Source organism: Aspergillus multicolor (genome assembly GCF_047715735.1).
Source record: "Aspergillus multicolor strain CBS 133.54 unplaced genomic scaffold BDW74scaffold_36, whole genome shotgun sequence".
NCBI lineage: Eukaryota > Fungi > Ascomycota > Eurotiomycetes > Eurotiales > Aspergillaceae > Aspergillus > Aspergillus multicolor.
In genome coordinates this window covers 306,415-332,404 of record NW_027395987.1, presented here as the reverse complement: position 1 = coordinate 332,404, position 25,990 = coordinate 306,415, and the positions used below count along the sequence as shown (strand labels likewise).

General features: G+C 52.4%; 11 protein-coding genes across 11 annotated transcripts; 6 read left to right on the top strand and 5 right to left on the bottom strand.

Annotated features, from left to right (window-relative positions):
* The first annotated feature begins 105 nt into the window (after nucleotides 1–105).
* BDW74DRAFT_161495 (uncharacterized protein) lies at nucleotides 106–669 on the top strand. Its single transcript, XM_073725795.1, has 2 exons — nucleotides 106–401; nucleotides 474–669. The coding sequence occupies exons 1-2, from the start codon at nucleotides 151–153 to the stop codon at nucleotides 637–639; spliced, it is 417 nt and encodes a 138-aa protein (XP_073579475.1). The 5' UTR covers nucleotides 106–150; the 3' UTR covers nucleotides 640–669.
* A 191-nt stretch (nucleotides 670–860) lies between these two features.
* On the bottom strand, nucleotides 861–2,016 carry BDW74DRAFT_182578 (uncharacterized protein; the record flags this gene model as incomplete). Its single annotated transcript, XM_073730297.1, has 3 exons — nucleotides 861–1,096; nucleotides 1,185–1,562; nucleotides 1,656–2,016. 3 exons carry the CDS (start codon nucleotides 2,014–2,016, stop codon nucleotides 861–863), a joined length of 975 nt encoding a protein of 324 aa, XP_073579474.1.
* Nucleotides 2,017–2,746: 730 nt separating this feature from the next.
* On the bottom strand, nucleotides 2,747–4,707 carry BDW74DRAFT_188149 (NAD(P)/FAD-dependent oxidoreductase; the record flags this gene model as incomplete). The annotated part of the gene is made up of 5 exons (XM_073731654.1): nucleotides 4,439–4,707; nucleotides 4,291–4,330; nucleotides 3,782–4,222; nucleotides 3,167–3,724; nucleotides 2,747–3,099 (listed from the first exon to the last, which is right to left on the bottom strand). The coding sequence occupies exons 1-5, from the start codon at nucleotides 4,658–4,660 to the stop codon at nucleotides 2,747–2,749; spliced, it is 1,614 nt and encodes a 537-aa protein (XP_073579473.1). The 5' UTR covers nucleotides 4,661–4,707.
* Nucleotides 4,708–6,603: 1,896 nt separating this feature from the next.
* Nucleotides 6,604–7,466, bottom strand: BDW74DRAFT_161494 (uncharacterized protein). The gene is made up of 2 exons (XM_073725794.1): nucleotides 7,236–7,466; nucleotides 6,604–7,171 (listed from the first exon to the last, which is right to left on the bottom strand). Exons 1-2 carry the CDS (start codon nucleotides 7,423–7,425, stop codon nucleotides 6,648–6,650), a joined length of 714 nt encoding a protein of 237 aa, XP_073579472.1. The 5' UTR covers nucleotides 7,426–7,466; the 3' UTR covers nucleotides 6,604–6,647.
* Nucleotides 7,467–9,114: 1,648 nt separating this feature from the next.
* On the top strand, nucleotides 9,115–11,667 carry BDW74DRAFT_188147 (uncharacterized protein; the record flags this gene model as incomplete). The annotated part of the gene is made up of 1 exon (XM_073731653.1): nucleotides 9,115–11,667. The coding sequence occupies one exon, from the start codon at nucleotides 9,118–9,120 to the stop codon at nucleotides 11,590–11,592; it is 2,475 nt and encodes an 824-aa protein (XP_073579471.1). The 3' UTR covers nucleotides 11,593–11,667.
* A 591-nt stretch (nucleotides 11,668–12,258) lies between these two features.
* On the bottom strand, nucleotides 12,259–12,797 carry BDW74DRAFT_182574 (uncharacterized protein; the record flags this gene model as incomplete). Its single annotated transcript, XM_073730296.1, has 3 exons — nucleotides 12,259–12,465; nucleotides 12,540–12,617; nucleotides 12,702–12,797. 3 exons carry the CDS (start codon nucleotides 12,795–12,797, stop codon nucleotides 12,259–12,261), a joined length of 381 nt encoding a protein of 126 aa, XP_073579470.1.
* Nucleotides 12,798–14,426: 1,629 nt separating this feature from the next.
* On the top strand, nucleotides 14,427–14,794 carry BDW74DRAFT_182573 (uncharacterized protein; the record flags this gene model as incomplete). Its single annotated transcript, XM_073730295.1, has 2 exons — nucleotides 14,427–14,441; nucleotides 14,507–14,794. 2 exons carry the CDS (start codon nucleotides 14,427–14,429, stop codon nucleotides 14,792–14,794), a joined length of 303 nt encoding a protein of 100 aa, XP_073579469.1.
* A 1,109-nt stretch (nucleotides 14,795–15,903) lies between these two features.
* Nucleotides 15,904–16,263, bottom strand: BDW74DRAFT_182572 (uncharacterized protein; the record flags this gene model as incomplete). Its single annotated transcript, XM_073730294.1, has 1 exon — nucleotides 15,904–16,263. The coding sequence occupies one exon, from the start codon at nucleotides 16,261–16,263 to the stop codon at nucleotides 15,904–15,906; it is 360 nt and encodes a 119-aa protein (XP_073579468.1).
* Nucleotides 16,264–17,373: 1,110 nt separating this feature from the next.
* BDW74DRAFT_182571 (uncharacterized protein) lies at nucleotides 17,374–19,095 on the top strand (the record flags this gene model as incomplete). Its single annotated transcript, XM_073730293.1, has 1 exon — nucleotides 17,374–19,095. One exon carries the CDS (start codon nucleotides 17,374–17,376, stop codon nucleotides 19,093–19,095), a length of 1,722 nt encoding a protein of 573 aa, XP_073579467.1.
* Nucleotides 19,096–22,339: 3,244 nt separating this feature from the next.
* BDW74DRAFT_161484 (uncharacterized protein) lies at nucleotides 22,340–22,914 on the top strand. The gene has a single exon (XM_073725793.1). It carries the CDS (start codon nucleotides 22,485–22,487, stop codon nucleotides 22,833–22,835), a length of 351 nt encoding a protein of 116 aa, XP_073579466.1. The 5' UTR covers nucleotides 22,340–22,484; the 3' UTR covers nucleotides 22,836–22,914.
* Nucleotides 22,915–22,928: 14 nt separating this feature from the next.
* On the top strand, nucleotides 22,929–25,670 carry BDW74DRAFT_92753 (uncharacterized protein). The gene is made up of 2 exons (XM_073734091.1): nucleotides 22,929–23,615; nucleotides 23,755–25,670. Exons 1-2 carry the CDS (start codon nucleotides 23,310–23,312, stop codon nucleotides 25,366–25,368), a joined length of 1,920 nt encoding a protein of 639 aa, XP_073579465.1. The 5' UTR covers nucleotides 22,929–23,309; the 3' UTR covers nucleotides 25,369–25,670.
* The last annotated feature ends 320 nt before the right edge of the window (nucleotides 25,671–25,990 follow it).

Below are 25,990 nucleotides of genomic sequence, written 5' to 3'. Positions count from 1 at the left end.
CTTACAGAGTCGAATCTGGCGATTGTGGGTGTTTCGGTTGTCGCGGCGGGCGTTAGGGGGGTTGTTGGGTGGTATGCGAGGCTGAGGGGGAAGATGGAGTCAGCCCCAAAGCCAAAGTTCACGCAGGAACTACCTCATCCAGATACGTCTATGCATGCGCCGGTATACCTGATCCTCTTCGATATGCTCCTCCTCACCCTCTGGTCATTTTCGCTTTACGGGCAGACTTCGGCAGATTACTCAGACCCAAACCATCCGTCTCGGTGGCCGTGGTACGTTACTAGGAAGTGCTCTCGGCGCCTGCTTCCATCGGATCTCGAACTCGGTGGTGGGCTTGATGAGGAAGAGTGGAGGTGCTGTGTCCTTGCAAAGGTGTTTCTGGGTGTTTCGGGGAATCTACTGTGAGTTTGGCCGTGGTTCGGTTCTTTGCGCGGATGTCAGCGTCTATTTTGAGACTAATGTACCTTGGTTAGGGTTCTGTATGCGGCGAGGCTTGTCTGGTGTGTCTATAAAACTATTACCTGTGGCTGGAAAAAGAAGACATCAACGTCAAGGATCAAGAGCAGAATTGCAGATAAACCACGGACGCAGAAGAACCGTCCTGACCATGGTCCGAAAGACGAGGAGACGGGGAAGTGAAAGCACAATGCCTTGGCTTTTACCATTCTGCACAATTGGTCAAACACGCCTAGGATTCTTGATGCAGACAGATTAACTATAAAAACTAGAGGAAAGCGTTATACTCCGATGAACCGAACGAGAACATTAGCAAGGCCATGAGATGCATAGCAAGCATCCTACCTAGACCCTTTTGACCCTTGAAGCAGCCCCTACCTATAATAGAACCAAAACCCCAAGGGTTAATTCCCCTTCCCAGCTACCCTGATATCATCACAGATACCCTGCAGCTTCTCCACCATGGCATCAGGTATAGGGACATCCGGATCAATCTCCTCCAGACACAACTCGAGCTGCGCGAAGACCGTTTCCAGTCGCTGATAGAGCTGCATAGCGCGGTCATCTTCAAGCTCCACCATGATCCTAAGGTTCGCGATGTCCTGGAGAGTCCGAACCACATCCGTCATGTTGTCGGCCACTGCACTCCATTAGCCACCCGGACGACTTGGGCATGGCCCAGTTCCTCAGACCAAGCTACTGTACGGTAGGTAGGGTAGAACACTTACCAAGCCGCAGCGCAACATCCAGCTCACAAGAATATAGCCGCCTAAACAGCTGGACCTCCTTCAGCCCCTTCCGCCGAAACATCTCAATATCTGCAATAATATCTGCTCCGTGGCCGTCGAGTAATACGGCGCTGGGGAACTTGCCCTGGTCCACGCCACTTCTACGGGTATTGTCCTCCTTGCAATCCTCTTCATCATTGTCATACTCATCCAAACTTTCGACCCCTAATGTACATGAGCGCAAGCGCGGGCTCATCCCAATTTTGACTTCGGTTTCGTGTGCCCAGGATAGGTAGATATAGTACCACGTCTCGAGCAGCTCTTGTCCTCCTGGCTGGGACTGCGACTGCGACTGGGACTGGCTAGTTTGTTGCGCTGCTATCAACATCCTATTAGCCACAATACCATACCATAGTATAGCATATATAGCCGAGCAGAACCCATCTGCTAATCCAGAAGCGAAGAACCCACCAAATGCCTTCTCGCGATACATGCCCACAAACCCCTGATTCAAAGTATCCAGCGAGCGCTCGATATTCTCGAGCCCGCGTTGCAATTTATCAACCAGACTCCGTTCCAGCCTATCGAGCCCTCGGTCCAGAGTATCGAGGGGTCCCTGCTCCTGGCTATCAAGTCCGCGCTCTAGCTTATCAGGCCCTTGGTCTAATGTATTTCGCAGCCTGCGCTCGTGGTTCTCAAGCACCCGCTCTATTTTATCGAGGAGCCCGCGCTCCTGGGTATCGAGCCCTTGATCTGCGCGCATAGCCGGGGTCTGGCTCGGAGTGTCGGAGGGGGAGCGAGAAGAATCGGTTGGTTTTCTCTCGCGGTCCATGGTCGGTATACGTAGGTAGGATGCCGGTAAGCGGAGTCGAGTGTAATGTTGGTATGAAGAACTGGGTACCTTGTACGGGCGAATATTTTGCACCTCAAGGTAGATAAATCATTGCATTGAGAATAATTGCCGCCGTAAAATATCATAAAAGAGAAAAGTCCGAATTGCAGGTGACGCATGCCGAGCCCAAGTCCGACCTCGTTAGGAGTCCTTGGGGGATTAGGGTTAGAGTTGCGGATGGAGTTCCCGCATGCTTCCATCCCATACGATGGAGTATGGAGGATGGCATGTGTGGTTAGCCGTGGAATGGAAGGTAAGCCACCCTGCATCGTCTTAAACATGAGTTACTCCGTGGCATGATCTATTCCATTTTTTTATTTGTGAGCCTGGCATCTTACTTGACCAGGGTCCAGAGCATGTGCAAGAAGCCCCTCTCAACGGCGGCTGGGAGAGTTGGGTACCTAAGGGCACCACGAAGAACTATGGATACCACTAGAAAAAAAAGAAAAAGTAAACGGGGCAGTGTCGTGAGAATATACCATATCTAGTTCGCTTAGATACCACAGAGCTATACCAGGTTCAAGGCCCTTGTAGGGCTGGAATTACATAGGGAGTAGGTTAGGAATGTACGAAGACTGCGGCCGGTCGTTCACCTATAGATTGCAATCAAAGAACCACTCCTCTTATGAGACATGATCATCAGTAAACCTTATTAGGCAAAGGCTACGTCCTACTCCTGTCCCTTCGGGTTGATTTCTTCCTTCTTCCCCTCCTCCGCCGGTACAAGCGTCAACTCCCCCCTGACCAACCTCGGCACCCTTCCCATCACCACATCCGTCGTAAAGTTGCCCGTAGAAAAGATCTCAGTGCCAACGCCCAGCCGCAGCGCCGAGAGGATCTCCAGCTCACCCTCCGCCTCATCGCCCCGACCAAGCGCGTGCCATTTGCCTTGTAGGTTCTGCCTAGGCTCCTCCGGCAGGTCGTCCAGCGGAGTTGGATCGAGGGCTTTGGCGAGGAAGGCGATTGTTTTGGCGAACTCGGCTTGCGTTATGCGTGCTGTGGCTTCGGCGTCGCCTTGGATTACTGTCGGCAGATATAGATGGTTAGCGGGCTTTCAGAGAGAGGGTAGGCAGGGGATAAGGGTGCGTACCTGGTCGAAAGATATCAAAAGCGCGGTCGAAGTCCTTCTCCTCGAAATCGCTCAGCACCGCCTCGCGCTGGTTCTTCATCTGCCTGTACGTGCTCAACACGACAAGCAGGAAGCGCGCGTATCCCTCGCGGAATTTGGCCGAGTGCCATTCCCCCGCCATCTCCTCGGAGACATCACCCTTAATGCTAGCTGCTATAGTAGTCCCGGCCGCCAGCGCCCCGGTCAGTGCTAGATGCACACCCGACGAGAAGAACGGGTCAATGAAACAGCCTGCGTCGCCGATAATGCGGGCGTAGGGGATGGCGTAGGTCGCAGCGGAGTAGGAGTAATCGCTTGCGGTATTCACGGTGGTGACGCGTTTCGCCTCCGCCTGGGTAGAGGGGCTGGGGGTGTGAAGAAGGTCCGAGAGCACGGGGGCCAGTTTGAGAGCGTCTTCGTAGTACTCGATGACGGTTTCGAATTTGGCCCGGTGGGCATTGCCGATCTCCTGGTTGCGCACGATGCCCACGGAGGTCGTCCCGTTGTGTAGGGGGATCAGCCATGCCCAGCCGCTTTCATCTACACAACAGTTATTAGCGGGGCTTGGGAAGGGCTTGCAACGGAAAGAGATCATACCAGTCAACGCCTCAAAGAACGGGGAGTTTGCTCTCTTTGTCCCGATGCCGTAGCTACCCGCATCAGTATAATAAGCCCAATGGGCTATATTCTTCAATGCCTTGCTGTACTGCCGGTTCTTGAGGTACTTGGTACTCATAATACCCGCACGCCCAGTCGCGTCAATAACATATTCAAACTTGATTTTACCGGTTGTGCCCTCGTCCTTCCGGGTATAGGTCGCGGAGACGGGACGGCCAAGCTCTTGTGGTTTGGTATCATCAGTAGGGTCAGCGTTAGGGTTAGTACTATCATGGTCAAACCGGATGGCAGAGACTCTAACACCGTCAAAAGTCTTTGCTCCGCTTTTGCCGGCGTGTCGGAAGATCAACTCGTCTGCTTCGGAGCGGATCACATTCCAGGTATAATTGTTTGGGCCGCCGACGAGGAGAAAGTCGGACCCTGAGGTAGATTGTGAGTATGGAGGCCTCCTACTTAGTTAAGTCCTTCCTGAGTTGGGAGAGACGCACAGCCTTCCTTCCCAGGCGTCATCCGAAACGCTGCACCGACCTGCATAAGAGCGGGTTTGTTAGCCCTAAGTCAACTATCCCGGCCCCTCCACTGTAACCGATATGGTAATCTGCGGCATGCGATTCCTGTAGATGGTAAGATACGTACCTTCTTCGTAAAACCATACTTATCAAACTCCTCATCAAGGTCAATAAACCGCAGGTAATGTCGAAAAGATGGGATCATGCTCTCGCCGATATGGTAGCGGGGGTGCTTCTCTGCTTCCAGGAGGACAGTGTCAATGCCCTCGCGGGCAAGGACCGAGGCTGCATATGACCCGCTGGGGCCGCCGCCGATGATGAGAACGGTGCATTTGGTTGGAATGGACATGGCGGTAAGATGTAAAGGTGCTATGGTATGCTCGCGGAGAAAGAGGCAGGAGCGATGGGGGCTTCTTTCCTGATGGGGAGGGGACGGAATTGCCGGAGTTACTTATACCATACCTGTCTCTGCTAGGTACAGAGTATACGGTTGCTGAGTTGAATTGATAGCATCATCCTAAATCCTGGGAGCCTCGGTAAAAGCCTACCACTTAGGTGCGACAGAGGCAGAGCTGGAGTCTCATCGGTCCTCGTTCATACATATCCGGTCGCACAGCACCGGGGTCATCTGCCTAGATGCTGCCAGTGAGCGCTCGCTAAGACCAGACTCCCGGGACCTTGGCTGGATTGGCGAGCATCCATGCAGTGGGTATTGATTCCAGACAGAACACAGCATACGTCAGCCAATGCAGTCAAGCTTTATCAATGCTAGGGCACCCTGGCTCTCTTCATCTTCTAAATGTCGTACCTCGTTTCATCAGCCCCGTTCTTCCAGAAACCATGTTCGTTATATCTTTGACCTTATATGATGACCTTGTTCTCACGAGGGCTGTGGTTATGCTGGTCATTCACCTGGGATCCTACAGCCCTGGGCCCTTGGGATTATATATAAGCATCCGCGAGGCAGAGGGCTAGGCTCATGCTTCCTGGGGCTGATGCCATGGGGAGGTTGGAGCTCCAGGCGCTGGTCTCTACAAACTTCGGAGGATAAGCGAAGACCAATGGCCGTCAGACTAGCCCAGTTCCGGTCGTTCCGGTGCCTACAAGGGGCATGAACTCCGGCCATATTCCCTGTTTCTCATTGGCAAGCAACCATAATGCATGGAACTCGAGATGCAATATCCAGAACAGCCACGACTTCTATCCGCACAAGCCATAAGGAACCGCCAACCTAACTTCGTCGTGAATTCCGGTGTCCTGGGAGCGCGGGATTGAGCATGGGAAGCCTTGACAGAGGACCGGAAACCATGGCGGTCACTGCATCACCCCGGATTTCAGCTGCGCGCTGACAATCCACTGCAGACAGGTTAGCGTAAGCGTTAGCGTGTCTCCACGCACCTGCAGCTGACAGAAGCTTATCTGCGAAGCGGAAAGCATAGGCGGTCGGTGCAGGGCCAATACCATAATCCAGGGTAAGCCTTGGACCATGATGCTAGCAGATGCAAAAGGTCCAGTTTTCGAATCATTGACGTACGGTGCGACTTCCAGGATCTGTACGGATAGCCATGAATGAAAAGGGGTTTAACGGGGTAAAGTTGAAGCTCAGCTGCTCGTGCTTACGGTATGACAGGCTACTATTCAGTGCAACGGTCCCTGGTGCCTGATTGGTTCTTCGCTGGGATCATGCAACATGATGATGCTATCGCACTTCAGTCAATGCGGACATCTGGGATACCCCTGCCGTGCCAAAAAGAGAAATTGGTGATGACGATGAAAACTGCATGCAAGAAGCAGATTGGAAGGGGTCCCTTGCATCAACTTCTCCTGAAGATGCTACAGTAGCATGCCTTTTCAACTTGAACAGGGGAATAACAACTAGCCAGGTAGTCCTGGATTTACCGGGTGAGATCTCTCCACAACCTGGGAAAGCTTGGACATGAATACACGAAAGATTCCTCCAGAACTCCAGCCGGTGAGAGATGCTCGAGTGGGGATTATGGTAACATAATGACAGCCTCCAGCGCATGGGAATGGGATGCGTATCCATAGATGTACGTCTAGATGTAGGTACTGGATCTCGAATGAGCTGCGAGGATTAGCAGCCAGACTAAAAGACACAAGCAACCATGGTCGGACATCCTGACTCGTACTATGCCTTCACCCTGACCGTCGACATTAATATCATCTGTTATTCTAGTCCCAGAAGCCATCTACCTACAAGGACCGTAGACGCCAAATTCAAACCCTGATTCAGCAGGAAGCTTCCTTGCAATATTTAAGTAAGTTCACAGCTGCGTTTATGCTCCCTATCATTATCGTCTCATCTACAGCAATCCTCACTCCTGCTTCTCAATCCCCAACAACCCCTCAATCTTCTCCCCACGCAACCACGCATCCATAGCCTCATACATCTTCCCAAGCCCCTGATTATTTAGCACCGGCAAATCAAGCTTAATTCGATGTCCCAGCCTCGCCTGGCTCGCTCCCAGATACCGATACCCATAGGGGTACTTGTCCAACTCCTCCTTCGTAAATTTTGGGACACTTCGCCCATCAACAGGGACAACCCGATCCTTCTCATAGATCAGCTTCTTGTACTTGATCTTCCACCCCTGTCCGTCGATCTTCTTGCAGAACATGATGAAGCGGCAGTCGCAGTCAACGTCGTATTCAGCCTCGTTGTCTGAGTCGGTATGAAACCGCTGCGTAATGGTTGCTTTCATCTTCGCAACCGCGCGACCAGTATCCCTGTTCAGGTCGACGAGTATGCCGTTCTCGCGGTGCATAATGAAGTCACCATCTCGGCGGGTGGCGATTGAGGTCGCGATGAAGTCGTCGATTGTCATGCCGCCGCTCCATGCTGTGCCTGTCAACTACTTACTCCACCATATCATCAGGGTATGGGTGAGAAGGGGATAACGCACTAGTAAAAATATACGCCCCCTCCTGGTCAAAACAATCGCGGTAGTTCCTCCACTCCGATGCGTCGCGGTACACGGGCCAGCCTTTTGCTAGCTCGGTGACGCAGTACCGGTCGAGGATTTCTTCGGGGGTGCCGTTGATGTGGGACCAGAGGGTTGGCTGGGTTTCGTTTTCGGTGACGTTGTAGACCATTTTGCTACCATAAAATAGACGAGTATGTATGAGATAAAGACTTTGAAGTCCAAGGACTGGTCGATATATTGTCCTACTGCAAACTGATGGGATCCCCTAGGCTTCTTAAACCCATCCAGTGGACTTGAATTTATGATGCCACAAGCCGGTCTGACGAGGAACCTGAGCCCTATCTTGATCGTACCCTTACCTGCTGTGACGATGTCCAAGCCATGTCATGTTCCAATTCTATGGTATGATCACATCTCCACAACTCATCTCGGCCCAGGCCGGACCTACTAGGTACGCTTGACGTTGCTTAACGTAATTCCCGGTCGTTCCGCTCACCCCGGTTGATCTGATCACCCACCAAAATATTTCTACCTATAGGCCTGTATTACAAGTTAAATCCTCCCCTCTTGCTTAGCTGAATTTTGACAAGGTTAACACGGTTTTTGTGGCATGGTTAATGGTTAAATAATTACGCGTTGAACTAGCGATGATTTTTTAGTGGGTGATCGGATCGACCGGGGTGAGCGGAACGACCGGGAATTACGTTAATGGTACCATAAGCTAACGGTTGGTAGACTGCAGTGGCCTAGGTGCGTCGATTGCGCGGCTTGTAGAAGTATACTGCATGTTCATTGGGCAAGGGCAGTATAGATTATCTATAGATCTATAGATAGATATCCTACCGGGTAAAGACAGTCCCGGACGCCAGTAACAAGATAGGAGGACTCGGTGAATGGATGTATGATTTAGTCTTGCCGGGCCGGATTCGGCATGCCGATGACGACGGCGAGGGCTTCAAGGTGATACGTCATATATCAAATTCAATGCATGGTGGGATGTCGAGCTGCAGTGTCAGGAAAAGACAACAAGGGCGTATCTGATTCGAAGCATCCCTTGAGAGTGCTGAGCTCAAATACAACGGTGATATGCCGACAGACCATAGTGAGCAACCGCACTGGAACAACCAGCTAGAATACCTTTGAACCAAGTTCTGATTCCTGATTCAGATTTACTCGGACCATAACCATATGGATGTGGAACGATCGCGAATCATGGTCTACGTAGTCCCCACGATTGCCGGCCACGCGGTACTATGGTATCAAGCGCACCCACACCCCACTCAAATCGAGAGCATCGCAAACGAGGGGCTAGTTCGTATGGAAATCATGCTTGGTAATGGTTGCACCAGGACTGCTGCAGGGTGTTAAAATTACATACCTGCCCAGTGAATTGGCCACATGCGGTTGCCGCCGTACAGACTCTCCATCCCTGATACTTCAATGAGGGAGATCAGAATCTTCAGATGTTGCCAGCTGTCTGCAGTGGGGTCTGCACCAATTTAAGAGTCAATACTCAGGCCAAGAGACTTCTTGGCCTTGTCGCGAAGATCGTCCAGAGCCCACATGAGTTTTTTGATGGTGAGCATGCCCCAATGAGTGACTGGATTGCGGAAGTAGGAACTTTGAAGGTGACGAGAGGGGCATTTTGGAAGGGCAAGCGACGAGGATGAAATTAGGCTGGCAGTGCCGACTCTATCAATGATGATGATTGGATGATTAGTTTGCACTAACGTAGCAGGCTGCATGACGGCTTCGCGGGGCTGAGGCTGAGTCCGAGACGGTAACATCAGCAGGCACATATTAGCCGGAAGTAAGTAAAGAGCTTGAAGACCCAGGCCAACAAAGAGGTCTGGCAAGCAGGATGGATGACATTGATATTGAGCATGAATCCGATTGGGCTCGAGGAAGGAGCCAACCGCCAGCCAGCCCCCAGGCCGAGCACGATGCAGGAACCTCGAGCCTCCTCAGTCCATCATCAACCCCTTCCGATCACGACGCAGACACAAATCCATCATCTTCGAGTGATAGGCCACTCAGTCGCGTCGTGGAGCTCTTCATGCAGCCGCTGCCCGTTCCAGCACAAATCGAATACCACACCCTACGGAGTCTGCTCTATCTGCTCCGGTTCGGGTCCCCGACATCCCCGGCCAAAGACCCGGCCGTGCTCGGGGCCCTTGATCAAACCCAAAAGGCCGTGCTGGCCCTGCTGGAAGAATGGTGGACCGGGGCTGCAAATGACAATGTAATGCCCAAGTTTAAGCTGTCGTACTTTGTCACTGCCCTCCGGATGGCCCCACCAGATCAAGCAACGCTTGATATCCATGTCGACGCATTGAATGAACTGGTCTTCGAGGGGGACCGGCCTTTTCTGCTTGATGCAGCAAAGATCCAGCGGCTTTCTTTTGCTGGGGGTCCCGGTGGTGACATCCCTGAACAGCATACGAGTTCCATCCAGACAATCCGGCAGGCGTACTCCGAGGCCATGGACGATGTGTACCACCGAAACATGGACATTCTGTACTCGGACGAGCTGGATTCATTGGAACGGACATCGTATCTGAGCAACTTCCGGCAAATAGCAGCGGATATCAGTGCACGGGAGCGTATTGCGTGGCATGCAATGAGGAACTCGTCGTCAATGGCACTAAACAACAGTTCCAAACTGAGAGACTTCCACAGGCCGATTCCCACCATCCTCGACCCTTGTTGCTGGCTCGAGGGCGATCAGGCTGATGATCTTCCGTACTATCTATGGGACATTGAGAACGGCCGCACAGTCGAGACTGGCCGACTGCCGGCAGAACCGGGGAGTGTTGAATACGCCATCGTCAGCCATACGTGGGGACGACTTCGGGACGGAGACGCGATGGAGAGTGTGCCGGGGGTACCATGGCGAGTTCCCAGGATAACTCGGTACGACGTGAAACAACTGCCGCAAATGATCAAGGATGCTGGGTTCTCGGAGCCGTATATCTGGATGGATCTCCTCTGCATCCCGCAGGAGACGGTCGACTGGCAGCTAAAGATCTGCATGGCGGAACTACCACGGCAATTGGCCATTTTTAGAAACTCCAGCACAGCCGCCATCTGGCTGAATGACATCGAGAGCTGGGAGAATACTGCCCCAGCCGTTGCCTGGATGGGATTAGAATGCCTGAGCCAGGAGCCGACCGTGTCAGCCAGATATGACGGTCTTTACGATGTAGAAAGTGCACGCGACACCATTGCGCGATCAGCGTCAAACCCCTGCGATTTGGTCAAACCAGTGGATCAGAAATATAGTGACGATGATGACGAGCTAGGGGAGGAGCCAGAAACATCTCCATGGTTTACCTCCCTGTGGACTCTCCAGGAAATCATGATCTGCCCCGACATGATCATGCTCGACCGGGCCTGGCGCCCCCTGGCCCTAGGAACCCACCTCATAACCCTAGACAGCCTGACCTCGCTCGCAGGCGAATTATCAGTAACAGACGAATCAACGCCCAAAGGCGCAGCAACCCTGCAATCCGTCTTCTATAATAACCATCTATCCCTCCTCCGGATGGAAAGCCGGCTCGTCCCTCTAGTGCTAGGCGCAAACCGCGTCTCGACAAGCCCCAGGGCACCAGCCATCATGTCCGCCATCGGGGCAACAAACTGGTTTCGTGGCCAGACGCTGCAGCAGTTCGAATCGCCCACGGACGCCAGCGAGCTCGTCCTCGCCTCGTACCCGCTCCCCTTTGTAAATGAGGTCCGCGAGCTCTGCGGCGCTGAGTTCTTCTCATGCTCTACCACCACCGCCACGCTCGTCATGGCCAGAACCAATCCATCTCACCCGGCACCTGGGTATCCCCTCCGCGGCACAATGCTGCCATTCATGCCCGTCCCTGCCGAGTTATACCAGGGTCCCTTCGAGCCGTCCGATCCCGACACCCACGACACCGACCACCCGTCCGTGACGACCTGGCGGATCCAGCGTGATGGCAGCGTCATCGTTCCGACTGTTTCAGTTATCGCATCTAATACCATACATTTACAAACGCCATGCAAGCTCAAATGCATAATTTGGAGCAATAACCCCGACAGTCCGACGGCGCTGCACACGGCGCAAGAACTCATGCCGCTTACCGACTGGATACAGAGATTCACCGGCGAGGTCCATGCGCTCTGTCTGTCTTTTTCGGAGGAGCATATGGTGGGAATTCTTCTGCACCGCCTGCGCGAGACAGATTCGTTCGTCAAGGCGGGGACGTTCAAGTGCGGCTGGCCTGATACGCTTGCTGGGCCGGAGGAGCCTGTCAAGATAGACACAGGGTTTATGACGGTTCTGGATGTAGATTGGCATGTTCTATAGTGTATGTGCCGGTGCTGCGCCTATGGTTAGTGAAAGCCATCAATGGCGATAACGTCTCTCGCGTGTATGCTGGGCCTCTATGGTATTCTTGGACCCAAATCAGTCAAAAGTCCTCACTATTATGGTAGCTATATTAGACATGCCCTCCTTCCTTACATATGTAAATACCTATAGTATGAAGCCTTTCGGCGACTGTCGTTATCAACTATCCGAGTAGAGAGCGTAACCCTAACGAACCAAACAGGCACGCCACCTGAAAACAAGACAGCCGAACTGAAGCCTTTTCCTCTTCTGGGTAACACGATGTTGAAACCATGATGTAAACTTCTAATACAATTTAGAATTTACCTTACCTTGATGATGTGGTAGCATAAACGTTTCTACCTAGGTACCATATAGTATGGTACTTTTAGTTTGAGGGATAATCGAAGATACCATAATAACGAAGCACCTAAACCGCCCAGTTTTTTTTATATACTATATTAAACTTATCAAGGTAGGATAACCTATAACCAAGCAATACACTATAGCAAGCACATGATATGCTGCAATCCAAGTTGAAAAGACAGCAAAATGGTACAAAACTCATGAGCCAGTAACTATGGTGTCATACATACGACACCGCAGGAGCAGAAATACACGGCCAGCATGGCGTGGACAGGCTGCTCACAGAGACCCAGCAACCTCAGCGTACGCCTTACACCCGCCAGACCCGAATGCCGCAAGTCCAGGGCCCACCTTCGATGCGTCAGGCGAGCACTTGTCAACAGCCGCATACGCAGCCAGTGCAACGTCGGCATAGGTATACCAGCACGAGTCGTCCCAGTCCGAGGCGTACAGAACGCCAATGTTGCACGGCGACGAGGTCTGTTCCTGCACGTGGGAGAGTTAGTCGACCAACGGCTTCGGCTTGGCTTATGGAGATAAAAAGAGGGCAGGAAACGAACCGCAGTAGCATGTACCATTCTCCCTCTCGTCTCGCGGGGGATCATCGTCGCCGGCTCCCGCAGGAGAAACTCTAGTGCCTGCGTGCAGTTACTAATATTTAATATTTCCGCCTGCAGACTAATCCCGCAAGAGACTAAACTATCTAATCTTAAGCTGTTTACTTCCTTAACGCGGCCCCAGGCCGTTGCGTAGGCTTCGTAGACGCCGCGGTCCAGCGCGACGCCTGGGCGTTGGTACACGGGGTCTTGCTGCTTCATGGGGAGGGGCATGCGCTTACTGCAGTCTGTGCGGACAAAGATGGTCTCGCTGTTAATAAAGCTGTTTGGGTCGTGCTAAATCTGCTTCTGGCAGTATTTCTAAATAAATGTGCGCTTGGCTGGGTTGCATGAGATCTGGAAGCCCGGGTAGTAGGAGATAAAGTCCTCGGTTGTCATGGTTCCACTTAAATATTAATAAATAGTTAGTTGGGAGTACTTCTTCCCTATAACAGGGATAAGTGGCAAGAGAAGATTCACGTACCACGTCTCTTTGAAAATAGGCACAAAGGTGAAATACCCACACTGGCCCATGGGCAGATTGACGGAGTGTGTTCGAGCAATGGCATTGGCACTAGACGCCGTGAAGCCTCCCGTGACAATAACCTCCAGGGCCTTTTGCAGCTGATAAGCTCACTGTCCGAGTATGGGTCTCGGAGATGCTACATGTTTGAGGTCCATGACAGTAGGTATTTGCAAAGGGGTGTTCAACTCCATAATAAAGTTGGTTAGGACTTGGGAGAATACTGCGCAGCCGTTGGTGGGCCAGTAGCAATGGTCGCACTCCTGTTTGTCGTTTTGTGTGTATTTAGGAGGGCACTGCTCTTTCTACTCGTGGTATAGGACTGGAGAGGCGTCGATGCCATCGCAAGTATTTCAGCGTTGGAGGGCCTGGCTCACTGGGGAAGCCACGACTGTGGAAATGGAGAGGCAAAGTAGGAAGAAGGTAGCCATTCTAGTGTTTGTGATTGTCATATGTAAGTTCATAGACGGTGTCTTGTGTCCCGCAGTTTCGCGATAGTGATTGCCGCTTTATATACCTCGAGCCCTAACCGCCGATGATATCGAGGGTGCCTCGTCATGAATTCCGTTCAAGCCGAGCTTTCCCAGGCGTCAAATACAGAGAGATTGGCCAATACAGACCAGACTCTATCCCTACGAATGTTGGTTTCTGGCTTGGCCCGGGGCCTTGGTGCAGGGGTTCCCAGCAGGTGCCTGCGTGTCTAAAACAGCTCACATTACAGGGTGTCCTCAGTATCTGTACTGCCTATAATAAATATAGTAATGATAGTTTACATCTTCAAGTAATTCAGCGCCATTACGGATTAGAAACAAATATCAAGTATTCTAGGTATCCTTGGTACAGCCACCAAGTGCACCATCTAGCCCATGGATAATCAAGCTCGGCCTATCAAACAAGCCCGTGTGTACAGCCGCAGTATATAGCGTGGACACTAAGCGCTTCTAAGATACCAGACAGGGATTGATATTTCATCCCAGATAAGTTGCGATGTTTTAGATAGAGAGAGAGATAGGTACAGAGCCCTATCTAAACTAACCCTAGGGTCTGGGCAGCGCGTAGCTATGGATCCCCGCAGCCCTAGGCCGAGGTGCGGCTATAGGACCCGGCCCATCAGTGCCCAGGTGGCTTCCCCATTGTTGGTTCCTGGGCAGCGCCAATTTGAGATTTATGAACTACCCCGGCGCCTACCTACAGTACGGAGGGTAGACCTTTCTTTCCCCATGTATCTCCCTTCTTTCGACTTCAACAACCAGAATCCAGTCTTACTACCTAGGTATACTCCTGCCCACGTCCTCCTTACCTACTGCAAGCCGTCAACCGAACAGAAAATGGCAGAGGACCATGTACGTGCCACATCTTTCGGAAGAGACCCTCTTCTACGGTTAAACTAACTAAACACATTAAAAAGACCACCGCACCCCTTGACGACGCCCCTCCTCCCCCGCCATATGACGACATCCTCGAGCCTTCGCAGCCCTACAACCAGCAGATCACAAATCCACGCGTATACAATACATTTCCATACGAGACTGACGCCTGGGTATCTCGCTCGCGATCTCCGTCTCCACCCTGCTCTGTCTCCTACCGCTGGCTCCAAGACTACAGAGTGTGGGTTGGTCTCTTCTTCATCGTTGGTGTCGCCTTGCTAGTTTGTCTTCCGTCAGGGTATGGGGGCCCGGATATCCCGGGTGTCTGAGGGTTAACTGAGTATCATACTAGTGAGGGGGTTGCTTGGGATATGTGCATTTGTCTGCGCTGAGATGAAGGGGGTTGCGTATGGCATGGTACCAGAGTTGATTCTAACATCCGTCCATGTCCAATAGTGCTCTATTTATCAAGATCTGTTTGTCTCTAGGTCTCGTTGAATTGGTATTCAGATGATATCGACTCTCTGTTCGCTGTGTATAGCGGCTACCTAACATAAACCTTAGCATGAGGTTTTCCTCGATACACCCCTCTATGGTAGTATCCCACCATAATGAGTCTTGCCTGGGCAGGGTGCGTTTGCGCTGTTCGCTTTAAGCTTGACCAGGCACCTGGAAGATTTAGATATCTTTTGGGGAGAGTCTAGCGCTGCAGTTACCATCCAAACTTCCAGCTGCAATGCATACCGAAAGTAATGTGTCCAGGCAAAGCAGATGATTAACCTTGCTAGCCCGTATATTCATTGCTCTAGTCACCCCTGCAAACAGAGTTTTGATTAATACAAGTAAATAGATACCCATGCAGAGCAGCACCGCAGCCTTTTACCCGTGTCATGCAGGCGTGTCCAACGCATCCCCATCTGCTGTTCTGGTCTATGTAATGACGATCGAGTCTGCTGAAAGAAGATCAGGACCCAGGCCAGGAAACGTGGTCGCTTGTCAGTGTCCCAACTACCATACCCTACTACATTGTCAAATTGAGTTACAGCTTGTTATCGAACACCATACTCCTGGGAGACATCGTGTACTCCTGCTACGTTCACCCATGGCCGTAGTATAGAACATCATCGGTGTACATCAGGTTGCCGGTACGACGGCGCACTACCATACCTTCAAGATGATCATCCCCAAAGGGGAAATCCGTTGCTCTAGCTCTCGAGGTTTGGAGATATTCCGCGATCTTTGATTCCTTCATTGGAGTCTCGTCGACGGCGACGATGGTCAGAATGGCACTTGCCTAGATTGCGCCCATATGATTCAGCTGTGCTTCCAAGTTGGATCTCCTCGGGGGCTCCGTGGATCTTTCACCTAGAAGTGCGGTTAATGACAGCACTCGCATCACTCCCGTCAGACAGTGTAGGCCCTGCCGCTACCTACCCCTCTACCATATTCGGTACGCCTTGCCAGGCACGCAGACCCCAGGATACCTGATCCCGTGCGGTTTAAGCTTCTCGAGCGTGAAGCCGATTTGTGCTTTCCGGTTGGGCGAGTACATCTGGAAGGTCGTATCCTCGGGGATGACGTCGAAGCCGCCAGCATCACTGAACTTCTTTGGGTCCGGCCGACTCCTCCGCAAATCGGTGGTGAGATGGTGCATTGGCCCCAGGAAGAACGAGGCGTGCGCTCTCGTTTCCTGCGGTGCCTGGGCGAGGAAAGTCTCGAACGCCTCCTCGTTCTCGGCATCAACGCTGCACGTCAATTTATCGATCCGAGGTCCCATCTCAGCCAGAATCCGCACCATTATCCCCTCTGCCGTGCCCAGTGAAGAGATCCCCAGCGGATTCTCCGTTGTCTTTTGTTTCGTCTCTACGTAGACAAGAACAGCGCGTGTGAGACGGCATTCCTCCTCAGGGCGTAACGGGATACTAGCGTAGTAATGTGCGTCAAAAACACCGCGGCGCTGTCTCGGCAGACCGGATCATGCGGTTTAGGCGGGCGTCATCGGTTGGTAAGAGGTTGAGGTCGGCGTCTCGTGGACTTTGGGGTGCGCGTTGGGTTTGTTGGTGGCCCCGCTGACGGTTTCGAAGAAGAAAGGAAGAAATTCGATGAAGCGCGGGGGCCAGATCGCACTCTGTGAAGGATTGGGGTTCAGTCTGCTCGTCCCGATGGTTGAGGTGAATGAGGGGGAGAGGGGATAGGAGCGCTGGAGTCTGACATGTTGCTCAGGTGGATGGCGTGTTACGCTGGGGCCATGCTGGTGGGAGTATGAAAGCGACCGATGGACGAAGGATGCACCTCAATGATATGTGTCCCTGGTGCAAGCAGCAGGCCATTCCACGTTACACCAGGTACATGTCCATTGAAGGTTTGGCTGCTGTTTTTCATAGAAGCCAGAATGGTCCGTTGCACTTCAGTTTGTTGCCTTTGGGAACCCGAATGCCCTCTAGGCGCACCGATCGTTCTAAAAGACCATAGTCCAGTTAAAAAGGCTGAACGAATTGGCTTGATGAATGTTAATAGCTGTGTGGGAAACTACCATAAGCTTCGATAAAACGTACCTAGATAGAGAGCCATCTGCGCGAGACCTCCTCTTCGGCGTTGAGCCATCAAGCTCCAGTGCCATAACTAGATCACAGTAGTAAGAGCAATCACTCCTAGGGTCAGAATACACCTTGTTATGGTATCATAGGTTTAACACAGGATAGAAGGGGAAGGGAGAGGCCCTCCATTCTGGGTATAGCCTCAACCACGCCGCCGGGTCAGACTTATCTGGAGCTATGCCCAGACAAGAAGGTGGTAATAGCTACTTATAACACAGGGCATTATGGACCAGGGTCTCCTGCGTTAAATATTTAGTCGTGCTACAGGTACGTACCTAGCCTTGATTTCTTCAAGACTCCCATCAGCGAAAATGAATTACTGCCCCCATCCTGAGAGACCCCCAGTCATAAGAGTCACCATTACTCCCCTCTTCTCCAACAACGCAGATTCAGGCGCAGAAGCAGAGGCAGAAAAGCTCTTCATCCACCTTGTCCTCGAAGATCCCCACTGTCCAGCACACCGTCCGCTCTTCCTCTACGAGACCTACTACGGGAACGTCCCTGCTCACCCATACCAAGAGAGCGACGTAGACGCCTTCGACTCAGCCGGGCCTCTACAACTCAGTTTCACCAAGCCAGACAAAAACAAGCCCGACCAGAAATGGCGCGTAAACCGAACAACGGAGCGAGACGTACATCTGCGCTTTATCGCGTCACCTAGGAAGGTTGACATCACGACCCCGATCGGCCCGCGCGTAGACATGCGCCGCGACCAGGGCGGTCTTATAGGCTGCGGGCGATGGTTTCTGCCGAGGCCAGTGGGTGACAAGATATACCGTCATGTGGTCGAGTGGGATCTGTCATCGACCCCAGCGGGGACGAGAGCCGTATGGTCATTTGGCGAGGGTCCGAGCCCTGTCCGGAAAGATGGGAAGTCGGATGTGCTGGCGAATTCAGTGTTTATGGTTGGCCCGGTAAAGAGTTACCCTAACCCTGGAGCAGAACCCGGCAGGGACGACGATGCCTCGGTTGGCCCGGCTGCTGGGAGTGCAGATGCATCCCGCGCAAACATATACTGGTTTGGCTCGCTGCCTGGCAACCTGAGCCGATTGAACGCGTACAGCACCGCGCTATTCCCGAAACTCGCTGCATTTTTCCGGACTGTGAATGCGTCATACCGCGTTTTTATCCGGCGGGTTGTTAGGGGGTTTGGCGGGGGCGCGTGTCTAGACAGCTATGTACTAGAGTACGACGACAACAGCTGGAAAGAAACGGACCATGAACTAATCTCGCTGTTTTCCCACGAAATGGTACATAGCTTTACGATGATGGGGTTCGAAGCCAATGGGTATAACAACGGATGGTACGTCGAAGGCATCGCAGAGCTGTACTCTGCCTATCTACCATATCGCTTCGGTCTCTGCGGAGTGCAGTATCTGCGAGAAAGGCTGAATTCGTCATTAAGCTCGTACGGCACCAGTCCGCGGATCGAGATGGATGTGCTCGAATCGCAACAGAACTTTTATGATGACTGGTATGCGGAGCTGATCCCCTACGCGCGGGGCTGCACCTATCTTTTGAAGATTGATAGCCGACTGAGGAAGATGACTGGCCGGTTCGGACTAGGCCAAAACAGCCCTTTGGACGATATCATCATCGACATGGGAAGGCGTTGGCGAGGCGGGGAGCAGCTTCAAGCAAAGGACTGGCTGAAGTACTTGCGACCCTACCTCGGAGATGTCACTCACGAGTTCCAAAACATGTTGAGGGGTAAAGTCCTGGACTTGAGCAATACCATTATCATCCATAAAAATTGGAGTCTGACGCCGGGGATGCATGAGATCCTGGAATTCGGCTTCGACAAGTCGAGTATAGATAAGCGAATCGTTTCCGGTACTGTTCCAAATTCGAGAGCTGCCGAGGCTGGATTAGAGGACGAACTACGGCTTCTATCCATATCCCGCGCGGGTATATGTTCCAAGTCACTGTCTGCGAACTTGCACATGCTTGTGGAACAGCGCGGAGTGAAGACACAGATCACGTACTGGCCACGGTCATTCAACAAAGGAAAAGTTTGGCAGTTGGAGGATTGACATGGCACGCCTTATGTCCATCATGACTCAAAGGTTGGAGAGTCCGTACTGGCGCCCTGGGATTGCTGATCGACAGAAGTCTGGGTTATCGAATGTAATCCCATAATAGAACCGCCATCCTTACTGGTCGTAAGTGCACTATTATTACCACCTACATGCTCAACTAGATCCCGACGCCGATGCAAGTGTATGGGCCCGCTGTCTCTGCGCAATATAGATCGGAAATAATATCGTCGGAAGATGGTTCTGCCTGTGCTGCTCCAAAGAGTGCACTGTTGCCAGAGTCTCTACTCCGCTTGAGCGACCTAGAATGGTCAGATTTGTTTATCGGAGGAAGTACGTGTGGAAAGACCATTCTGGCACCAGCTCTCGTAGTCCAGCCGTTCATCGCAAGTTCCAAGCAACATGACTTGGGACCATAGTACCGAGTTCCAGTCGTGCGAGCCCCGGAGGAAGTTATCCTGGGTGCAGATGCGGAGAAATCACTCGGCTTGGTGGAACAGCGTAGATGTATTAGCAGGAATGTTCCCAAGTCTCAGAACTTGGTTAGCTTACCACCCAGTTGGAAAGCCGACAATGAGCTTTTACTCTGCCAAGACAATCACAAAGTATGAGCAACTCGTTCTACAAGGAGGCCATAGTTAGGGCATCAGTGGTGGCGAAAAGTCGATGCGCAAGGACAATCTAGGCAATTTTGGCAATCTGTTCGAATCAGTCATTGTGCAGGTCAGGCTGCGCAACCTCCCAGAGCCCTTGGACGATGTCGGTGATGTTTGGAGCTTGTTTGTATATTGCTAGGATGTTTTCCTTGGCTCAGACACAGTAGCGATCGCGGCGGATGTCGAGTCCATCGAATTGAAAAGCACGAGTTGCAAGATGTGCGCATGAAGAAGATGCATGTAGGCAAAGGGGTGAACAGCAAGCTTCTGACAATAAACTTCAAGATTTTCGAGATTGAAAACAAGCGGTTCATGCAGATTGACTTGCGATTGTGATAACCGTTGCTCAAGCGCTTCCAGCCTTGCAGAGTTTGCGGTGTCGAACAATTGACATGCTTTATGATAGTATTCGGAGAGGGTAAGTATTTCCTAGGCAATGCATGGCATCGGCCGGAGATTGGCTGCTGCAAAGACAGGGTTTTTGATCACGTCGAATTCATCCTCGCTGGATAACCGGGGTAGAGGATGCACCGACGGGAAAGACTGGCCCATACTTAAACCCGAGGAAAAGGTATGCTCCATGGAGGCAACTGTCGCAACCAAGCGTCGACAAAGCTCGGCTTGCACAGAATCCATGTCGCTGGCCGGCTGGTCAAGTTTCAGTATGCTCACAGAGTTGCGAGCGAAGCCTAGTTACTTGTCAACCCTGGTCGCATCGCTACTGCGAGGTCGTACTCAAAAAAAAAATCCATGCCTTTCTTGCACCTCCGAAGGTCAGGTTGTAGGTTGCAAGCAGCACGTAGACTTGGATTGTGGTCGGCGAAGGGTGATCGAAGTCCTCCTTCACTAACTGTCGTGCTTCGTGATACAACGGTTCTCCCCAGTGTGGGCGCAGACAAGGGCTCTGGAAAGGTGCATGGGAATATCTGCGGTAAGTCAAGACCGTCCGCGCTTATAGATAAGCCTGCGCACCGAATACCCAACGCCATCATGGCAAACAAGAGCAACTTTGGGAAATCATCCAGTACTTAACGCCGAAGAAATATAGTTTGGTCAAATATAAAATGAATTTCATTGAAGTTCTGCAATGGAGGGGAAGTACTGTTTGCGTCAACTCCGCTTCTCGCAGGAGCTCAGCCGGCGTACCGGTGCCGACATCGAGGCCGGATGTAGTGCTCGACAGTTGGAGCCCAGGATGAACGCTTGTATCTGCAGTTAGAGATGCCGTACTCCGGAAGAGCCGGCGACTAGGGATTTTCGCAGTCTGCGCATACGATCAAGCCAGGTTGCGAGTCTGGCATCGATTACATCTGCTGCCGCTCTCTGTGAGAGCGCACCTCACTTTGCGGTTCCTTTGCGTCTCATTAGCAGAGTACTACCGTCAAGGACTTTACTGACCGGCATTCTGTGCACGCATTGCGAGGCATTTTGGATAAAGGTGTTACTGATGTGTCAAGGTCGACACCATCCAGTTTGTTCTACCATTGGCCACAGTTCGTTTCAGGTTTGCACATCGGAACGTCCATATGCCGGTCGAAGGACTGTGGGTAGGGGAATATCGTCAATGCAAGGACAGCACACCGAGCTTTCGATAGACCGCCATACACTCGGCCGGTCGATGGAGTCGAGTCAGTCGGTGTTGCCCCGAGGGCCGTTATCGCGATTAGTCAGGTACATCTTCCATCCCGTGAGCCGTGACATACAACGGCTCAGCGGACCCATTCATCTGGAGATCATTACGAATCTGCGATGAACTCCGGTTTCTAGAACTTCGAACCCTGGGTAGCATGACGTCTTCCGAGAGTCCTCCGGGCCAGCTCCGTATATGAAAGGGAGATCTAATTAAAGATGATGGTATCTCATGTGGGCCATTCCACCTGCAGAGTCTGGCTAACGGGCGTTTCAAGGCAGAACAGGTGCATCACGTGACTTTCACACGAGGGCAATCTCCGATCGCTCCCCGCCGGCCCACCTTGCACCCTTGAAATCCTCGATGAGAATGAGACGATCGAGATGAAGGAGTCGAGATTCGCGATTCGAAGGAACCCCTGGGCACTGCGCATCCGGAGAAACGGAGACGTAAGACGCCAAGGGCCGCAAGTCTGCCTCGCTCTATAGCGACTGCAATAATGTTTTCAAGTCAAACACGCAACCTTCCGGAACCGTCGACGGGCGAGAGAGAGCAAGAAGAAAGGGTGAACCTTGGAAGCCAGCCGTCTGGTACCGGCCGTTCCAACGGCGGAGATCCTGGTACGGAGTATTGATCCATCTGCCTATGTCATGCACCCTTCCAGAAGCAAGTTTGCCTGAGTCGGCCGTCTGTCGCGGGCAAACTGCATTCAAGCGACCGCTGCACATCGGCTGGCTCGTCACCAGCACAATAACCGAGCGAACCGCGGTGTTCGCCAGGATTGCCAGGCAGACATGCTGCTGCTATCGTAAAGGAGGGTGTTGGGTGGAAATGGTAGAAACCCGAACGGGTGTAGCCCAGGCCAGAGGCCAGACAACGTGGCAGCCAGCGAGTCGAGGGGAAGCCACGACTCAGTCCCGAGTGGTCTCAAACTGCCAGACGGTCAGTGAGCACCACCACCACCACTCACATGGGCTTGGGCACGATTCTGCTAGGGTGCTCTCCAGTATTCTTTTACCAGACTGGGACTGCGCGAGCGGTCGGCGCCCCATGGCTGAGCAGGATGCGTTGTCAAATCATTTGCTCCGAGATGGCTTCAGATGACTGATCCAGCAGCGTCGCGGGATCCGTATGGGCGCCTCACTTTCTCGCAGCAGTTCTCTGCCGCTGTAACCCGCCTTTTGGTCGCCCGTCACCAGACTTTCCTTTCTGGTCACCCTCTCCTTTCCCGTCCTTTGCCCCAGGCACTGTCGCTCACTAGCGCTCTGATCTTCGCGATCATTGATCAGTGGGCTATTTCTTTTTTCCCTGTTCGAGCAACCGGCCTGCCCATCCCGCAGTCCAGACTCCCCTCACGTCATCCAATGATCCTCGACTGTACCTCTGCCATGCCCTCCCGAATTTTCAGGCTCCTCCTGTACCTTTTTCGTCCTCACCTCTTTCCATCCTGACGCCGTAGTCTGTTTTGACTAATCCAGATTGGGCGTGAGTGGGCTCTGCACCAGGATATCTATCGACTGCTCCCTCCCCCATCATCCTCACCCCCATTCCAATCATCTCCAGCCGGTCCTGTTCTAATATTATTCTGCTTCTGTGACAATACTCCTTCATCTCTGCCTCTATTATTTATCTTCTCTTCTTCCCCTCTCGCTCTTCCACTAGATCTTGTCCGCTCTCGTGCTACCTTACCTCCTCATCCTCATCTATCTTATCGGCTCTTTATCTCTACCGTCTGCCTCTCACAGTCCAGTCTGTCTCCCCACCCTGTCTATCGCTATGGAGCCATACCCCGATGCGACTATGCGACTGTGACTGTATACTGTATACTGACAAAACTCCCAGTCCCCATCAGCTCCAACAACTATTCTCACTGACCGCAGTTTCATCTATCCATTTATCCACCCAGAGACGAAGAGGACAACAGCATGTCAGCAGTCACCATGGCCGACGACGACCTCTTCACGAGGGCCATCAATGGATATCGGGACGCGTTTTTGGATCAGCACGCGCATCTTCCGGAGACAGAGCGAAATCAACTTTGGAGTCAGCGCCTCAGTCAGTTCATGCCTACGAATACGGTGACACCGTCCACACCCGCCTACCGACCAGTTTCGGGTTCCAGCATCCTTGGCCACGGCACTTCTTCTGAGAAATCCGGGAAACGGACACGACAGGAAACCCCTCGGACACTACCTGGTTCTGGCCTTCCCCCGACAAAGCGGCGAGTCACCGTACGTGCTCTATTCTGGTCCTCTCCTTCCGTCCCGCTGCATCTCTCGTCCCCACACATGCCTGTTCCTGCTGCGCTACCTTCCTCACCTCTTCATCCTCTACTCTCCCGCCAACAGTCCCTGGATTGACACTTGGCAGACTCCGGATCCTCCTGAGCGCGTTGCTCTGCAGCGCGATCTCTCCCATGCGTCCTCCCCGGCAGCTCCGGAAACGTCCTGGCAGCTTTCGAGAACAATGTCGCAGGCGGACAACGGGCTTCCCTCCACCGCTTATGGATTCGTCCCCCAACCGCCAGCTATGGTTCGTTCGCAGAGTCAACAGGTCCCCGTGTCGTACCAACATTCTATGACGTCCATGGCCCAATATCGACACTCTCCTGGATACCAACGCCGCCTCCTGCAGAACGTTAGCGAGTATTCACCCTCCGACTACACGAAACAATATTTGGGTGACTTCGACGGGCAGACGCACGCCTCCCCGGATTCCCTGACGTTTTCAACGAATTCGGTACAAGTCGGAGGGTCAAATCAGAACTCGCTGCCCAGTCAGTTCCTCCAAGGACACATGGGCGGCGAGAACCCCCTGGCGGCCGCACCCGTGCAAGCCGTCCCTATGGCTCGCAGCGGAACAACTGAGTCTCTATGCGGAACGATGGGAATGATGCGTTTCGACTCTTCAGGTCCAAGTATTGACTCAGATTATTCTTTCGCTGTCCCTTCATCCACCTTTTCTGCTTCCAGCACACCTCTGAATATTCCCCTCCCAAATACCGTCTCTCCCACCCCGCAAATGATTCCTCAGACTCCCTTCAACATGGTCGATCCATCAATAGCTCTGCCATATTCCTGCTCTGCTCCTCCTGCCACTTCGATGACCTTCATCCCGCCCTCTCCCGTCAGCGAGGTGAAACCCCCCGTGCCTACTGAGGGTGATGTCCAATCAAGTACGCCTTCTAGAGCTGCTCGCAGGACGCAAGAGATTGTGCACAGCGCACGGCCCATCGCTCCCAAGACCGAGACTCTCAAGGCATCTCCGCCCAAGGTGGTAGAGCACAAAATGATCCGAATCTCGTCATCGGATGGGACTTCCAAGGAGGTCGCTGCCATTCCCAAAGCCTCAATCCAGCGACCTCCTCGGCAAAAGACGTACTGCACTATGTGCAACGATCAGCCCGACGGTTTCCACGGAGAACATGAGCTTCGCCGACATATCGATCGCGTTCATGCCGTCGTTCGAAAAGTCTGGGTGTGCGTCGATATCTCCCCCGACAAGAAGTTTCTTGCCAACTGCAAGGCTTGTCGAAATGGAAAGAGATATGGAGCCAACTACAACGCCGCTGCGCATCTTCGCCGCACTCACTTCAACCCCTGCCAGCGCGGTCGCGGTGGGCGTGGGAAAGACAGCGAAAAGCGTGGCGGAAAAGGTGGCGGCACTCATCCGCCCATGGACATCCTGAAGCACTGGATGGTCCAGAAAGAGGAGTACGTCTATGAAAATGTCGCTCAGGGCTACTCTGTTGATGCCGACGGAGTCGCCGATGACATAGTCACCGCACCGATCAACCAAGTCGATGACTCTTCTTTCGAGTCTCTCGAGTCTGAGGATATGTCTTCGCAGGGGGTCGAACCACACGTTCTGCCCACCTACGATACCTTTACCTCCTTCCAAACGACGAATCCGTATCCGTCGTTCGAGAGCACCTGCTATCTCGAATCCCAGCCCATGGTCCCTGAAGTAACATCGTACGTTTGATCTGCTTCTACACTGTGCATGCTTGATGACTTCTCGATCTATATTCGTGTGTATATTTTATCTTGTCGGAGTTATTTTTCTTTCTTATTTGCGTGCTCGAAGTCGCATCTTTTCATCTTCTCTCATCTTTTACTTTTCTTATTTTCACTTTCTCGTTCCGTACACTTTTGGAACTCGCCTTTTCTACTTCTCTTTCTCATATCTAATTTTCCTCTATTCTTTTTTTACTTCTACTTTTTACCGCGCAACTCGTTTCCGACACTAGCCTCGTTGAGGGTCTACAGGTCGAATCGCGGCCTCGTACTCCCCTCACAGAGGGATACGACATAATGTGTGATGAGCAGCAAGCCAATCCACGAGACACTACATCCAGAATATACTGATTCGGCGAACACGCCTACAAACAACATCTCAACTCAGCCTCCGCTCCCAAACAGTGGGAAAGCAAGATGAGCTACTAAGTTTCCCGGTGCCTAACGGCAGGGACTTTGGTAACCTCCGATATTCTTCACTACACTACTATACTAGCTGCAGGATCAACCTGTGGACTAAGTTTGTTACTAAGTGCGCAGGAACTGAACTCCGTCATGAGCAAAGGGTAGCGATGAGCCAGCAGAGTCGG

What these genes read in the sequence shown, in the direction of transcription:
- BDW74DRAFT_161495 (XM_073725795.1), top strand. Translation starts at nt 151, where the DNA reads ATGCATGCGCCGGTATACCTGATCCTCTTCGATATGCTCCTCCTCACC. An exon ending in GGTGTTTCGGGGAATCTACT is followed by an intron (nt 402 to 473) that starts GTGAGTTTGGCC and finishes TACCTTGGTTAG; the next exon opens with GGTTCTGTATGCGGCGAGGC.
- BDW74DRAFT_161494 (XM_073725794.1), bottom strand. Translation starts at nt 7,425, where the DNA reads ATGGTCTACAACGTCACCGAAAACGAAACCCAGCCAACCCTCTGGTCC. An exon ending in GGGGGCGTATATTTTTACTA is followed by an intron (nt 7,172 to 7,235) that starts GTGCGTTATCCC and finishes TGACAGGCACAG; the next exon opens with CATGGAGCGGCGGCATGACA.
- BDW74DRAFT_161484 (XM_073725793.1), top strand. Translation starts at nt 22,485, where the DNA reads ATGACTGATCCAGCAGCGTCGCGGGATCCGTATGGGCGCCTCACTTTC.
- BDW74DRAFT_92753 (XM_073734091.1), top strand. Translation starts at nt 23,310, where the DNA reads ATGTCAGCAGTCACCATGGCCGACGACGACCTCTTCACGAGGGCCATC. An exon ending in CGACAAAGCGGCGAGTCACC is followed by an intron (nt 23,616 to 23,754) that starts GTACGTGCTCTA and finishes GACACTTGGCAG; the next exon opens with ACTCCGGATCCTCCTGAGCG.